Genomic DNA, 17,626 nt, shown 5'->3' on the forward strand with positions numbered 1-17,626 from the left:
GCAATTTGTTCCTTTTTCCTGATGTTTTATAGCTGTATATCTGTACTAACAATGTCCTTGCAGCATCTTAAGTGATGCATGTAATAAGCCCTTCTCTCTATCTGTTAAGTCCCTGTCTGTGTTGCAGATTCCTGCCCTCATAGCTAGTTGGGTAAAGATTGTTCGTCAAAGATACCATTTTTCATATGGCTGAATTAGCAAAAGACACAAGTATCGAAGCAGTTATGGTGCACAGTAAACGTGTAGTTCTACTTGTTTTGAGTCTGAAGGATGGTTTTAACTATGCTGCTAGAAAGCACAGCCTTGCTAGATTGCTTCGTTCATTCCAGGAGCACTTCGGTAGTAAATAATACCTATATTCTTGATAGCAGTGAGGTGCTGATAGTGTAAATATAGACAGAAAATGTCCACATTGGAGGATTTTTTTAAATTTACATTATCTTCTACTAATACCTTTCAAAACTATACTAGATGTATTACACACCAAAAGTTTTTTTGTGTAGCTCTATAAAAGATTTGTGCTACAAAGTTTCTGGCATAGCTGTGAGTGCTAAGAGGAATGCTAAAAAATAAAATCCGTGAAGATTTAGCTGTGCGAGCAAAATGCTCACATAAAATACTCCTTTTGCCAGGATTGCCTGTGTCTTTTGGGGACAGAGGTAGATAAAAACTGGCAGAAGAACTCAGTTATCTCTTATGTGGGAATTTGGTTGTTGTACATAGATGCAGAGTAAACCAGTCCAAGGTCTAAGAAAAACTCCTTGTGATGCTGAAAAATATGAAACACTAAACAGATGCGACTGCGTCTGTGAAAGCTTTGAGTCCTAAGGGAACAAAGACTTGGGTTCACAGTCTAAAAAGAAGTTTGAGACAGAGATCCGATAGATTTTTTTTTTTGTGCACAAACCAAACTCATTTTCATGAGTGACTCACTGTCTTTGTTGATGATATTCATAACATTTCAAGGGACCTTAAAATTAGGTTAGCTTTTGGCCTAAGTGTGGTTTGATCTCAACAGATCCTGCTACTGATCAACTATTGCTTAGCACTTCAAGTTATGTCTGCCTTTTTTTTCTAGGGAGTAGCTCTCCTGTGCTTCTGCTAGGTGACTGAGAAGAGCCTGACACTTCCAGGAATTTATTATCTCTAGCAGAAGTCTTGTTAATGTCAGTTATTGATAAGTGAGAAAGTAAACATGTGGCTGATTAGGCACGGCACTTTCAGTGGCTTACCACTAGTCTGTTTTCATTTCTGTTTTTCACAGCACACAGTGGTCCTGCAAAGAAAAGTTCCACTGTTTATTAATTTCTTAAATTATTTTTACTGCATGGCTTTGGTAAACAGTTATCTCCTTTTTGTTCCTTTCTAATGTAAAAGTATTTTTTTCTTGTTTACAGATTTCACTTGCATTAAAGAAGACAATTTCTAGTCTTGCTAGAAATGCTTTCAATTTAAGAAGTGTGTGGCAACTGTATTAACCTCTAATGAATATCAAAAGGGAGCTTTCTCATACCCAAACAGACATTCTCTATTTGCTGACTGTGAAATATTTGTATTAAATAGCAGTAACAAAAACACAGGGCTGAAGAAAGGAAGTTTATGGAGGCCAGGGCAGATGTGAACTCTGCAATCAGTTGTTTTGGTAGAAGGCATCACCACTCTCCTTTAGAGATCTCTTGTCAGAACTGTTTATGTGAGCTCTCCCTACCCAACTTCCAAGAAAATAGATGTTTTAGAATAAACACTTGAAACAGTAGGCTTTGCTAAGCTAACATTTTTAGACTGAAATAGGATTAAAGGGGGTTCCACGGAGTAATGATCATTGTAGATTGTCGTGGTCTTTCGTGGGCAAACTATGTCCAGAAGTCAGTCCATGAGTTTGACTCTCTTGATTTTATGATTTTGAAAATAATATTTTTGTAATTCTGTTTAGGCTTGAAATAATCTAAAGGTATCTTCTAGGCAAAATCAGACTGACAAAGCTTGAATATCTAGTTTAAAATAAATTCAATCTATTTTAGACTGCGTTTTGCTTGACTGCTCATTTTACCATATGTATCCTAATATACATTACTCTTTCAGCTGTCTTCAAAGCCATCTACTTTAGAGTGTTTAATATTTAAGAACCAATTATATCCATTCTGTTTTGTTTGGATAGTTTGCAATTAAGCATTCTTTCAAGTGGGCTTTATTTAGCTAATTCCATCACAAAAATAAGCTCTAGGAGAATGAAGAGAAGTTCAAGCTAGCCAATGTTTATTTTTATTATTAATAATTTATATTATGGTAGTCCCTAGGGGAAGTAGGGCCCCACTAAACCCAGTTTCCTCTGCATGTAATGACAGTGTCTCACATAGCCTTATACAGCAGAAGATTCTTTCTGCTGTGGCTTAGGGATCCGCTTTGTGCTTCAAGGCAGCAGATTGATGAAGAGCATATGAAGACAAATCAAAAATATTTTTTTAAGAAGTTTAAACTAGGAACCAGAGGGAAAACTTGATGCATCTTTTCTATACAAAGCCATCACTAATGCATTTTTCCAGTATGGGAGCCAAATCATGATTACAAAGGTTTGTTCATCCTCTCTCTGAAGTTACGGCAATTCTATCAGTGTCTTTGATGGGAGCAAGACTGGGCAGAGAAGCAATGGTGCTAAAAAAATGTTTCTGAACTAGCAGCATAAGACACTGTATTTCAAGACTATTCTGATAGGAGAAGGTAGTTAAATTTTTTTTGGTTTCATCAAATTTCCATCAGAAGTCAAGGTTTTCACAGCATCTGATCTGGTCTGCTTCCTGTTTTATGGAAGCCTTGAAAAATGTGGTTTAGAGTCATCTTACATTTACTCTATGCAAAAGAGACAGAGGGCCAAATCCTGAACTTCTGTAAATCATAGAATCACTGAGGTTGGAAAAGGCCTTCAAGATTGTCTGGTCCAACCACCCCCTACCACCAATGTCACCCACTAAACCATGTCCCTAAGCACCATGTCCAACCTTTCCTTAAACACCCCCAGGGATGGTGACTCCACCACCTCCCTGGGCAACCTGTCCCAATGCCTGACTGCTCTTTCTGAGAAGAAATGTCTCCTCATTTCCAACCTATAACTCTATTGCTCTCAATAGAGTTACAACAGTTCATATCAACTGAGGATCTGGCCTGCTCTTTATGGGATACTCTCGTGAGCTGAGTGGAGATATTGGGATCAACAAGGCTGTGAAGTGGAAGAGCCCTGAAGTTAGTGCAGCAGTCGAAATTTTCATTGTGCATTTACTGTCCTTCTCCCCTCCCCTTATGTGGAGGCACCAGTCTTTTCTCCGCTGTTTCCATAATTTCAAATTCAAAATCTGACAGAAGTTTTCCCATCCTATCTGTTCCACACTCCTGTCCTCATTAGTTCAGTTTAAAGGGGGTAAAACATCTGTTTCCAAGTACAGCTGTGTGGTTAGTATGTAGGCTTTTTTTCTCCATACAAAATCTCTAAATCTGGCTATTTAAGATTTTATGGGAGCTAGAGTTGGGCTGTGCAAAGTTCACCTCATTAAAAACAAACCCAAACCAAATAAAAGCAGAGAATAACAGCGTAAAAAATGTGGGCCATGAATGTCAGACCATATGTATTAGGAATTGGTAGGAAATGAAGGGGAAAGTACAGATATATAAACATAAATTCAGAGGTTCTTTTTTTTTTTTCCCACCAAGGGAAGCTTGTGGTTATTGAGTGTCTACAGAATGGGAAGATTAGTACAGAGGACAGTGTTGGTGTGGCTATGACAGCTACCCTAATTCATTAGAAAATAAGAGTACAAGCCTGTGTTAGAAGATACTGAGCAAATTCATCCTAGATAAAATGTTCAAATATGCCAAATGATTTTTGAAGATTTTTCTGTTAGCTGGCCAATGAGAGACATTCTCTTTGTCATTGTTTTGTTATCCCCTTCTAAAAAATACACCCTTTTCAATTATCTTAATATACGTACCAAGAGTCAGTAGTGGGAATACTGATTTTGAAAAAAAGTAGGTCTGTGCCTACTCAGCATTAAAGAAAGTGCTTTGCTTTAAAATATAAAACTTTACTCTCTCTCTCCAAATGTCTATTTCCCTGTTATATAACATTTTGTATACTTTTCTAGTGTTCTTTAGGATACTGGTTCTAACTTAGCAACTTCATTATTTTTGTGGTATGAGATTGTCTTGGTAACATTTATGGAAATAAAACATTGTTGCCATAGGAAGTTGACTTAATGGTTTAATTCTTAATAAAGGGACAATCTTCATGATCAGACAGCTACATGACCGATGGTTTCTCCCACTTCTTCCCAGGCGTGCCCCAGGACATGTACCACTATATTGTGATTGACAGACTTCAGTTTTTGAAGATATCAAAAGACATCCCACATACTGTTGAACATCAAATTGCACTGTTACCGGAAGATTGTCATCTGTTTTGGTTAATATACCCTTCCCAGTGTAATAATCAAAACATATCTATCCATCATAAGGGTTTCTATTGAAGCTTAGAACTGGGACTTTACACAACTCTAAGGCTGAGATAAGGAACATTTCTTATTTCATAACTGACCTGGCAGTAGGCTTTTAGGAGGCTCCTGCATTAGCCAGTGGATGAAGACATGATAACTCTGTTAACCCCAGTAACTCTGCATGTATCATATACTAAAACATAGATTGCAGAAAGTGAGGAGAATGAGAAATGTATTACAGAAGAATGTTCCTTGGGGTTTTTAATTAAGGAGGGACCTCTCAAGGACAGAATGTAGGATCCAGTGTCTTGCTGCTAGGCAAATTTTCCTTTGTCAGAAATGGAAGAGCCTGTTCATCACTTGTAAATTGCTCTCTCTCAAAGCCATCTGCTTCTTCTCTTGGTAGGAATTTGTTTTTAAGTATTCATTATAATGTAGCTCACTGCAGACTCAAATTCTGCCAAAGCTGAAAAAGCTGCAAGTCAGGCTAGCGTGTGGAGCCTGCCACATTCCTGAATCTCTGATTCAGACTTGCAAGTTTGTCATCAAGTTTGAAATTGAAACCAGAGGAGCTTACAGCAAGCCCTGTGCTCATAAATCAGCTGATAATGGGTGAATTGTTCTGTGCCTTTCCCTGAAGAGGAAAGCAAAACTCAGTGCAAAAGTACATGCAGCAGCCGAAGAGCTATGATGTCGGCGAACATGGAGAAACTACATGTGGCTATGCGAATATGCTGCGTACTGGCAAAGGAAGTAAACAGGGATTTGGGCTATATGCAACCCCTGATCCTTCTCTTATTACAACATTACAAAACAGTTACAGCGGGATTTACAGCCAACTTTGATTCTGGGTAACAAATTTCCATGAAAGAAACAGACGCAATCCATCAGTGTGCAATCTGTGACAAGGTCTCTATTGTGCCTTATTTGTTTGATATCTGCTGCCACTAGAGGGAGGTACAAAATTGACCACAAAATTTTGCCTTGAAAAATAGTTTCCAGGTCGTTAACTAAATATGGGCCTACTTTGCTGCCGGGATTCTACTGAAAATCTGGAATAAATGACCGATTAATTTCCTCTGGTTGTGCACCAGTGTCACTGAGAATAGAACTTGGATCTGTATACATAGAAGAAAACTAATTAGAAATACAGTAACATATTGAGTTGCAGGCTTGAAAAACAGGTCATCGTGGACCTGAAAGTCGAGTCCTGTATTCAAAGAACTACTCTAGAAACGGTTACATGTGAGTCGCTACCTCCAGCACAGGAGAAGCTGTCTGAGGGGAGTGATTTTGCTATTTAAATTTATTGCTGTATGGCCAACTTGGAGACTCAGAACTTCATTTCCAGAAGCTGGCATAAAGCTGTAGAAGGGACTAATGACTAAAGCAGTAACCTGGATCAAAGCTGTTTATCTGACTTTCTCTTTATGGCTTAAATATGGCTAGGAGGAAAGTATGTCAGATATGTAGCATTTAAATACATACTTAAGAACTGAATCAGCCCAGAAAGAAATAAAAATTTCAAGAGTACCTAAATGAGTAACACACCGAAGCCCCATCTTTCCATATAGTGTGAGTTATTAATGTAATGCTTATTAAAAATCAATGGAACTAGATCCTAAGAGCCTAAATTACTTCTGAGAATGGGATTATATTCCTAAATCATGTAATATTGTGACAGACATAAATTTGGTGCAAAGAAAAGGGACAACCTAACAATCTGATTTAGGCAGATTTAGGCCAGGAAGTTGTGGAATGCATGTGCAGGGATGTAGAGAAACAAACTCTTCCACTTGCAGCAAAATTGCTATGTAATTGCTCACGTTGCTCAGTTTTAAACGTGCAGAAATGTATGGTGAATATGAGTGGAAAAATGACTGCTCATGGATCTTTACAGCTGTAGCTACTGGACTTCACAGCAGTGTAGCTAAACATACCTCTTTGGTAGAAGATGGTTTCCTGCATGGATTGCCTTTTTCAGCAAAGAAGACTGAAGAAATTCATCTGTCTACATTGCTTTATTCTCATCATAGGAACTGGGGGGAGGAAGAGATGACTAGGTGTGAGATGGGAGAGCAGCAAATTGCAAAGGAGAAGCAAAATGTACCTCTTAGTGGTTCAGAGATGGATGATAACAGTAACAAGGGGAAAATATTCAAAAGCTCATCACAGACAGATATTTTTCTTTATTACCATTATCTGTTTTACCATATGAATCTGATAAATAGAATACCAAACATACATTTTCCATTATTTACAATTGCAGTGGCTTTTCCCCTGTATGTGTGGTGGACTATTTAGAGGTTATGTGTATTGGCATGAGACATCAGTTTTAGATAAATGATATCCTGAAATCAGAATTCCTGTGTTACATTGAATTACATATAACCTATTCAGATTGTGCTGTGAATTTCCACGAAAGGATGCATCTGAAGAAAGGATCCCTGTTTATGTGTAATGCTGTGTTAAAATACCTGTATCGAGATGCAGCATCAAGGGCGCTTTCTGTCTCCCTAATTCAACTGTCTGTTAATCTTTAGAAAAATAACCACATTTTTTCTTAGTTCTGCCAATAACAGTATAAATAGAATGTTCATTTAATAATTGAACAAAAATGCTAAAAAGTTAAGGGGCCTTCATCATAAATTTGGAATGTTTATCTAGCAAAGTAGACATTGCTACTGAGGTCAATGGTTTTGCTAAAGAATGCTCGAGAGCAAAGATTAAATATAGTGTGTATTTTCCCAGTGGATTCAACACTGTGCTGTACACAAGATGGTCACTTCATTCTTTGTTCTGTCAGCCTTCATTACATATACCTTTAGAGTAATTAGGGCCGAGTCATGACATTATCACATCTCAGGAGTTTCATTAAATTTAATGGTGTGGATTCTTTAGATCCCCAATGCTGCAAAGTAAGTGCCAAGATCTAGAAATTTCCAGCCTGTTCCAGGCTATATTGAAATCACAGGAAAGTTCAGTGGTTCAGACCAACCAGCCCTAAGACTTTGTTCAGAAAGTCTGACATTATTGTAATACACTGTGGTAATCTGATTTTTTCTTTATCGGTATCATGAGAGACTCAAATGTCATTGTCTGCTGCAAGTGTTTTGAAGTGGATACCACCCATCATAAGCAGCCAGAAATGTTAGCTAAGTACACTGTTTCTGAGTTTTGAAATAAATGATAGGAAGAAAAATAATTATGATTACATCAATATGATGCTAGAAAAAATTTAGATCTTAACTTGGACTTTAAAAATTTTATGATGTTATTATGCCTGGGTTATCTTTTCACTTATTAGGTGCTTGCAGTATGTATTTCCATCAGCTAAAACCCTACTACCAATGCAGTTACAACAGCAAAAAAGATATTGTACTGGAGTTTATAATAAATTCAGGGAAGTGAAATGAGTAACTTACAACATTTGAACAAAGATTTTTTTGAAATATCAGATGATTTGTTGGAATCACAGATCATTCTTAAAGTCCAGAGAATGTCTCTGGAAGAGGATTATGTTGTGGTAATACAAAATGAAATCAACTCTTTGGTTTACACAACTAGAAGATAGAATGGCTCTACCATAATCCCAAGTAAAGCTGATGTAACATTTTCAAATAAAATTATGTATAAAATTTACAAGAATAATCAAGAAGAAAGCATCGAGTGGTATAAGGCAAAATGTCAGGATGCATGATTTGTCCACAATCACAAATGTGATCCTAAAGTCATTTTACTGCCATCGGCATTTAATAGTTTTTGTTTTTTCACTGTGTTTATTTTCTACAGTGACTAATAATTTACTTGATTTCTACCTGGCTTTTATTTTGTGAGCAATATGCAGCTGCTGCTTGCTAAAGCCAGGGAACAGCAGTTACTGACAAACTTGTTGCCCTGGCTATCGACTTGAAGCATGTATCCACAATCAGCTGAAGGAACCAGAAGTCTGGCACAATTTTTGCAGATACACAACTAGGAGCAAGTGTGTGTCTCTTAACCAACAGGTCATTCTCAAATGGGACGCTATAATATTTTAAGAAAGCATGAATATCTTACTCTAGCAATAGTTCATCAAATTCAAGTGAACCTCTTGGAGATATTAAAAGAAAATCATGGCTACTAATTTAAAGTACAAAACACAAGCAGAAATATTTTGCAAGAAGTCAGTGAGTCATATTTTCCTCATAAAATTGTTGAAACCATTGTATCCAGAAACAATTAAGTATGTGACTAGGGTAGGAAAAGTTTAGCCATAAACACAAACAGACACCAACTTCTTGTTTGTAGAAGATGAAGGTCTTTTGGCTCGAGGAATCTCCTGATACTAACAGAGACTAAGTAGAACACGCAGTTTGAGTGTACTTGTTGCTGCAAAAAAATTCAGATGTTTGGTCCTGTATGTCTTTGGTCCTATATGTTATGGATAATTGGTAATTCTGAAGGCTAAATGCTAATAGCTTATTGGTATATGGCAACTCATTGAAATAGAGACAAACAAACATACTCCTTTAATTTGAAAAAAAAATACTCTTTTGATTTATATTAAAAATATATTTTCTAAGACCTGAAATCTCAATCTTATGACACTGCAGGTATTAATGTATTTGAGTATATTAGCATCCAGCAGTTCAGAGGTCTGTTTACGACTCAGAAACATTATGTTTTATTCAAGCTTTTGTTTTTTCCCCAGTAGCTTAGTGTTTCTGTCACCCCTGGCAGTAGACTCCTTCAGTTTGGCCTGATGTTCCTGTGCTCCACACATGCCAGCCCCATGCTAGCTACTGTATCCACAATCTGTGCTTTTTGGGAAGATTAAAAGTGAGGAAGTACCTCTGCTCCCCAGGGTATAATCCTGGCATTTAAGAGATCTGAAGACATTGGCCTACCCAGCAGAGATTACAGGTTGGAAGATAGATTGGAGCTCAGCGTTGCCAGGCTGTGGCGGGGTCCTTATCTGATTTATTTTTAGCTTAAAGGGACAGTTGAAATTGAAGACACGTCCAGATGCTCTTTCTCAGGGCAGTTGTAACATAGCTCAGCACTTTCGTACAGACACTCTGGCTAGCAAACCCTGTGTTTAAACAACTGCATGTATAAATCTTTCTTACTATTAAAATGTTGTCAAGACATCCTTCTTATGGCCTTCTAGTCAGATGTGTGAAACGAGCTGCTAGATTCCTAGGTTACTACCAAAATACATGTGCTGGTGTGTACCATGAGGTATTTGACTTTATCAACATTATTTTAAAATAAGAAAGATAACTCCTTCAACATTGTTTTCCTAACATTATTCAGATTCTCTCATAGGAAGGAACTGTCAAAATGTGCTTGTGAATTGGATGTGAACGTGGCTATACGTTGGAGCTGAACCTGACAGTCAGTGGCCTTGAGGGCTGAGCTTTGTGCAGTTAAAAAACCAAACAACCCATGAGTATTTTTAAATGCTTATGGCAGTGCATAAGTGAGGTCCAATTCATCTCTCATTTCTACTAATTTGCAATATTTTCTTAAAGTCTGAAATTATATTTGATTTATAAATACATATGTGGCAACAGAATCAAGTCTAAGCAGTTTAAGCAATTTATTTCTTTCACCAGCTGAGGTTTGAGGGTCTGTACTTTTTAAACGTAACTCTTCATGCCTAGAGTTCTGTACCACAGACTTTTATTTCAGAAGTCATCTCATCATTTTCCACTTCGCTTTCCCTGTCAAGGGTCTCTCTGTTTTTGTTTTTGTTTGCTTCATATCTATATGCTTGAAAAGCTTCCGTTCTCTTGCTATACAGGCTTTAGGAATCCTATGAAGTCAGAAAAGCTTTTCCTGCATTTCTTTCCTGTCTTTTACTCATGAAATAAGCTTCCTAGGTTAGGGAGCTGAGGAATGGGTCCTGGGAATCTGGCTCAGCCTTCAGGAGGGTTGTGGTCAATAACCGTGAGGCTATTCCTTTTATTTCTTCCTTTAACAGCTTGTTATGCAATGACATTTTTCAGCAAGTTGCATGTTTTTTTTTTAGTCTACTGATCCTTTTGATGGGGTGACTGTTCACAGACATAAGCATCTGAAAGCCAGAGGAAAGAATGGAAAATATTTTGAAACTTCAGCTGTGATGTGGTTCAAGTATGCTTTCTGATTAGGGGTGTTAAGGAGGCATCATTTCAAAGCAACAGAGCATGAGTGCTCTAGAGTATGATTAAAAGGTGATTAAGGTGCACCTAAATTTGTCCATGTAACAGATTTCTGTTGATGCTACTGAAGCTATGGAGTCCTGCGGGCTTCAGTGCACTAGATACAAAACCACTAGCCATACCCAACACTTTTCCTCTATTTAACAGACTAGGTAGCTTGCAAAGCAGGTAGCTATTTGCCTCAAATGTATCATTTTCATATCTTCTTCTAAAATGCTTTGCCTGCTTTTATTTTTTCACAGATGTGTTCATGAGCTTGGCAGATCTTGTAGAAACAGGAGTCTTTTATCTCAGCTCAGGGCACTAACTGAACAGCTTCTAAAGAAACAATCAGTTCTCACTTGCTAACAGGATCTCTGCTTGTGGAAATGCATAACAGCTTTAGTGACTGCCTTGGTAGACAATGATACCTAAAGCATAATCGCTTACAGTAATGACCTGTACTTGTAGACTAGCCCAGAATCAGCAAAATGCTCAAATCTCATCCCTCTTGGGAAGGATAGTTCAATCTTTCAGATCTTTGTATGCAGTCTGGAAGAGCGTTGAGTTAGGTTGCTCTCCAAGTTAGTGGCAGAGCCAGGAAAAGTCTTACCCTGACACTTCATGGCTTCTAGTCTGAGTAATTGCACCCATGCTGGAATAATGTAGGGGGAATAGGGGTTTAGTGCAGATGTTTCTTCCCAGTATCTACACTGATAGATTAGGCAATCTCACTAATCTTCAAAGTGCATTCTATAATGTAGGAAAAATTTCTGCATGGAGCATCTCCATATAGAGGTCTTTGTTCATGTTTGTAAATCTCTATACAAATAGATACCCCAGCTTTTACTTTTAATCAGTTAAAAATTCTCAACAACTTCAAATGGAGTTTTGTGTGAGTCAGGAGTAAGAACTAAGAGAGGAAATTAAGATTTGGCCCTCATTTTGGCCTCATTAAAACAATTAAAGCAAAGCTGCAAGTTGTGGTGTTTATATTAAACCAGCTTTGGGGAAAAGGAAGGGAATGCTGTATATTAATTGTCTGGGTGATTTTCTACAGCTGCTTTGAGAGAGATGTCTGTTACTTATATTGTAACTTGGATTCTATAGACATATGGCAAAGAACACAATTCTCCAGAAAGCAAAAAAGTTTGACTGATGGAAAACAGAAGACAGCAATCCAAAGGAAATCCTGCCAGAGGAGGAGCATGAACCTGAAATTTACTGTTGAAACCAGATTTCTGCCTTGGGCTTAAGTACCACACTCGGCCAATTCTACCATTGACTTCAGTGTGGCTCTGCACAGACGCAAAGAACTATTTTTTTGGACCTGACTAAGTCTGGAGCTTAAGTATTTTTCTGGCATTCAAACTGATTTGGAAATACATGGGCTGGCGTGAACTCCTTAAGCAGTGGGACAATTACAGGGCTTTTTAAAAATCAGAAATGCAGATAGCCTGTGAATAGAGGTTATTCTGGCTTTTACATAGTGAACTTGTAAAATCAATCAGCAATTGCAGAGGGCATGAGGGATTTCATTGCAGACTGTTCAGTACTTTATTAATTGTATTGTGGATGGCAACAGAAGAAACCTGTATAGCAGAGAAGTCTTTTTTTTTCTGTTTAATCTACTGTCTGTTTTTGTTACCTTCCCCTTTCTTGCAGCTCGGCACTTGCAACAGCACAGGTCTAAGCCAGAACTGCCAAGTAGGTTTTGACTCATCTGTTTTTCCTTTTATTTTAGAAGCCAGTAGACTTGCTGATTGGCAGTCATGTCGGTCAAGCTGACATTCGTCTCTGCTGGGGATGGCGGTGGTATCAGCAGGAGTTGTTCCTTCACTGGATTCAGCACTGTGCAAAGCAGAAAATTAGCGTAAGTAGCACCAAAAAAAAGCACCTGATCATCTGGACAATGAATGTTAGGTACTGTGAGTGTATTTTTTAACCAAAGGCATGTATATATAGAAGTTGTTCCTTAATTTTGGTCTTAAAACTATTGAATGTTGTCATGGTTCACTGATAAACAGTTACACTTTACACTATACTATCTTACTGCTATATACACTGTGCTTCAGAGGCAGCTGAACTTCTGCTTTGTGAGAGAGATTATGTATTATCCTCTTAATAGTGTCCATTTCTGTTAGAAAAATGTTGATATGAAAGGTGTTACCTAATACCTATTATAATCACTGACCTCCACTTCTCTCCTGTGTTTCTGCAAGGTGAAAAGCAAATGTGATCACAGAGATGATGGCACTTGCTAGTACTGAAGCTGGTCAGATAGTAAAACCAAAAAGATATGGATAAATAATACCAAAAAAACAGTTTTCTAGTTTCCATAAAGTAATGTTTGGGATCTCAGCATGCTCAAGAATTAGTATTAATGTTCCAGTAGGAGGCATTTTTCCCTAATGTCTGTTCTAGTGACCCTGGTAGTAAAAGATGTGTTCTGACTAATAGCAGCTTTCAGATAAAATGGAAGGCCTTCTGAATAGTTATGGTAATTAAAAATCTCATAGACTTTTAAAAAGATGGTGATATTAATGGTGAATCCTGGCAAAAATGCCATTGATCCCAACTAAAATTCTCCTGGAGTTATTTAAGTGGAGTAGCATTACATGAGAGGAAGGACTGCGTTCTGGCAATGACACAAACTAGAGGAAGGGAGGAAGACCAAGAGGCCAAGAAAGCTACTGCAAATTCACTAGTGTCAGTAACAGGTCAATAGTATAGCCAAGGTTGCAATCCAGCCTTTCAGTTTTCAGTCCAGCATGGTAATTGCTAAACCATCCTGCATCGTTTTTCCCTTTTTGGTTATCACAAATTGTTGTGTAGCCTTGCTTTATGTAGATAACTGTGCAGCTTTTCTGCTATAAGTGTTCTTGTTCTTTTTCTTAATTTAGTTATCCCTGTATAGCGTGGAGTGCTTTCTGAAGATATGATACATAAATAGAAAGTAATATAATCCCTGACAACCAGTGCGTGTTAGAATAATAACAAATCATTTAGAAGTATCATATAGAGATATTGGAAAGTATGCCTCTAAAAGTATTGTATCCCACAAAATCCTATTCTGTATCACTAAAATACTGGAGTCGTTTAATAAAATGTATTTTCAAAGAAGCAAATGATTGTATTATCCTTTTAGGTAAACATAGTGTGGTAAAGTATGAGCAAAAATGAAATTCCAGCATGACTGTGATATGATCAAAAAGTCTTTACATTTGAATAAATTAATTTGTTGTGGAAGCTGGAAAATAACACCACCTAGCAAAGGCTGGGCATCTAAAATCACACCAGTCACCAAGATCTTGAAGAAAACACTGACAATAAATTGTATAAGCAGACTTGAGCTCAAGTGACATAGTGGGAGTTCTAGCAGGGAAAAGATCTACCAGGAAAGGGGCTGAACAGCTGTTTCTCCAACAAAGACACAGTCCAGCGGGGTAAGAATGCTCAAAACAGAAAAGTTTCTGTATCCCTTAAGATTATTCTCTTACTTTTAGCTGCAAAGGTTTTCTAGCCAAATGCCTCTCTTTATGCATTTTTATGATGTTGCTTTTTGTTATTTAAATGTTTAGACAGACAGTTTTGTTCAGGAATCATGACATTAAGAAAGATTTTTGTACTACTCAGTAACAACCTGGTAAACACCCAAGAGCCTTTTCCAGCATAGCGAAGAAATTTTCTAATCACCCTCTCCTAACTTCTGTCTCTCTCAGGCACTGTTGCAAAACACAGCAGGAGATTGCGGGGCCCTGTGCAAGGTCTATCCAAAGGATGACACACAAATCAGGTCCACATGGAGATTCTTAAGCAGATGCTAAATATACTTTTGCATTTGTTTAGCAACTTTCTTTTGAGGCTCTCAGTCAGACACACTATTTCATTTTTCCTCACAATGGAAGTAAATATTAGTAGTGATACCTATAAAATAGGAAATCAGATACCAAAATTACTAGGTTCACAAGGGAAAACGACATAGCATCTAACATTAGGTACTGTCCCTGAGGTTCCAAGTTAGCCCTTCGACTTTTCTATGCAATGCATGGGATTCTAAACATCAGTGCACTGAGTACCTATGGGCTGCATCACTCACTGGCAGATACTGAGGAAAAGGGTGAGTTTTGGCTGCCCATCCCTATGTAGTGCTTAGCTGCTGTACATGAAACTGAAGGGAAATGATTTTCTGAATTTAGGATTTGCAGTCTAAAACTCTGAAGGTAAATATCAAAACTCTTTAATTCCCCAAAAATAAACAAACAAAATCCAGGAGTAATTTGGGCTTCTTAATTTCAAAAAGATAGAATTGCCTTATATGTTCTGTATGGTATCTTGCCATTTGGAGTACTCATCTAAAACATGAAAATGGATACTAATCGTTTCTTTGCGTGAAAGAATTTTAAGTCGTGATCCTTATAAGAGACTCTTTCAGCTGTTGTTATTGGCTGGACTGTTACTTCCAGTGTTATTCCTGTTGAAACCCTCTCATTTTGCATGGAATACTTAAAGATTCATTATCTTAGGGAAACAATCGTGATACAAGTTTCTAATTTAACATTTGTGTTCCTTGTTAGAGGTAACCTGAGTTCCAAATGGTTTGGTTGATTAACACTTTACATTAAGCCATCATAAAAAAATAAGATAATCATTGTGGTGAAGAAACTAAATATCTAGAACTGTTTGGCAACAGAATAGATGTTAAAAAATGAAGTTAAGTGGAAATTTAGCACCAGGATAGCTAAAGTAGTTACTTAAAGGTTTCTAGAGTAGGACTGGGAACAGCTCTCAGGTTTGCTGGGCCTAGAATTTAATCACCAAGCTCAATAATCTCCTTAGGCATTGAGTCACATGCCTAGACCTTAAGGCAGCCAGTGGATAATTATTAAGCCTGTTGGAGTTCATCATTTCCCCAGGTGAGCTGAATTTAGGATGAGGATTATAGAGAAGGTGGAAAGCTCCTTGGAGTGCAACCAGTTGGCTCAGTCTCATGGAACAGGAAACTTCTTTAGCTAATGTTATTTTAGAGCCTTGACTAACAGGGAGTATTAACAAAACTAGATAAAAATAATTAAGACTTAAAAGACTATATTAGCTAGAAGCCAAGCAGGAACCTGACAATCTGAAAGAATCATTTGCAGAGAGTTCATCTTCTGCTTTAAATGTGGTAGATACATAACTAATGGTTAGGGATGTTGTAATTCATCAGGTTAGCACAAGCAACCCTGTATGTGGGACTTCTGTTAGAAACAGTATTTGGTTTTGCAGTTGCTTTTAAAAGTAAGTGAAGTGTTAGTTGCTGAAAAAACACTGTAATAATTATATCTTGTATGTAATCTGGGCTTGGTGGTAGGCTTTTCTAAAATGTGGTAGGGCTTTAAGTGCTACCTTTAGTGAGTACAGGCAAAAAGATAGCTGTTATTAAAGGTTTTCTGTGTTAGCTCTGTCAATCAGAAAGATAATAGCTTATCCAGTCTCTTGGTAATGTTTTAAAGCTAATTGTGTGTGTTTGTCATAGTCTGTGTGCTTCTTGTGTCCAAGCTAGTGCTTAGAAGTGTAAATGGTTTAGCTTATCTCTGGAGATTACTGGTAGCTGGGGAGCAAAAGTCTCTTGAATTCTACTTCCAGTTCACAGTTGTTAGGCCTTGAGCAGATCAAAAACTTGTTGCCTTGTTTTCCTGAATTGCAGGTGAGAGTCAGAATGGCAATGTCCGTGTCTTGCAGCATGACTAGATCTATAGTTGACTCAGCAGCTGATGTGAATGTGTACATAGCATTAGGGCCTCAGCTAGTGGTCCAACAAGTCTGTTAAGACAAATACTAACAGTATGATCCTTTACCTGTTCCAGAAACTAGCTTTTCTTTTCCTTGCTTAATGTCCCCTACTTCCTGAAGAAATGGGGACCTGCACAATTCTTCTGCCTTTAAAAGGAGGCAAAAGAGAACCACTAGGCTTCCTTGAGTCTGCTTCCATCTTGGAGAAGGAACCATTTCTTATTTTTGTTGGAGTCAAAAAAAAAAAAAATGTAGCTTTTCTTCATTGGGTATGTGAGGCTGGGCCTTAACGTTCTAATGTTATCCATTAAAGTGTTTTCAGTGTGTCCAAGAGCTTTACCCCTTTTGGTAAAAATATATGGGATTTGGAAACTGGAAACTCTCTGGGTTAGGCATCTCTCTTCTCCCAGGTGATGTGTTTTGCATCTTTCCCGTATTTCTCTTCTCTTTCTACAGAAAGTCTCTCAACAGAAGTTCAGTGAGATCAAGAATGTCACTGAAGTCCCCCAAGGCATATTCTTCACTGCAGAAAGGGACAGTCGTCTGGGATCCAAAACCACTGCAGGTGAAGAAAATTTTTGAAGCTTTGAAGAAAGGACTTAAGTAAGGACTCTTTTTAAATATTGTAATTTACTGTACCTAGTCATGCTGCTTAACTCTGTGTATGACATTGTTCTCTGTTTCCATTGGCCATTCTTTAAATAGCATGCTACTCTGGAGTTTAAAGATCTTCTTTCATCACTGGGTGGCTTGTTGTAAGAGAAGGGTCTAAGCAGATCCCCCTGAAAAATTTAATTGACTTGAAGTGATGAAACAGATCTGTAGTACAACTCCATCTTTTTATGGCAGTGTAAATAACATTACTAAATGTGTTATTTCTTTTTTCTTGCTTTAAAAGTAGCACTATTTCAGAGTCTTTATTACAGTTGACTGCTGTTGTCTATGGTTGTAGACCGTGTTAAGTTAGTAAAGACTTGACTAAAAAGGCTAAAGGCCCAATTTGTTCATTTTCTCCATCTGGCAGATGTGGGGTGTATGTAGCAGACATAACAGATCAAAGAATGGGCTGGCAACCTGAATTTGGGGTGTTCTGGCTTTGAGGAAGCTGTCAATTACATCACTGAAGCACTTATATTGTTCAATGCTGAAATGCTAGATAAAACATAGATGAGCTTGCTTTCTTGGTGTTATAGACCAGAAGTT

At 37.7% G+C, this 17,626-nt stretch overlaps 1 protein-coding gene across 6 annotated transcripts in view; it reads left to right on the top strand.

The window, feature by feature from the left end:
• RIPOR3 (RIPOR family member 3) overlaps positions 1-17,626 on the top strand; it is a 58,619-nt gene that overhangs the window by 16,759 nt on the left and 24,234 nt on the right. For 4 of the 6 annotated variants that reach the window (XM_083801401.1, XM_083801400.1, XM_083801402.1 and 1 more), the window contains 2 exons: positions 12,393-12,521; positions 16,880-17,026. In XM_083801401.1, coding sequence (XP_083657527.1) covers positions 12,421-12,521; positions 16,880-17,026 — 248 coding nt within the window. In that variant the 5' untranslated portion in view covers positions 12,393-12,420. Of the gene's footprint in view, positions 1-12,392; positions 12,522-15,279; positions 15,929-16,276; positions 16,338-16,879; positions 17,027-17,626 lie in introns of those variants that run through there. The other 2 variants (XM_083801404.1, XM_083801403.1) reach the window with 2 other exon arrangements.

The sequence above is a fragment of the Anser anser genome, assembly GCF_964211835.1.
Source record: "Anser anser genome assembly, chromosome: 16".
Classification (NCBI taxonomy): Eukaryota; Metazoa; Chordata; class Aves; order Anseriformes; family Anatidae; genus Anser; species Anser anser.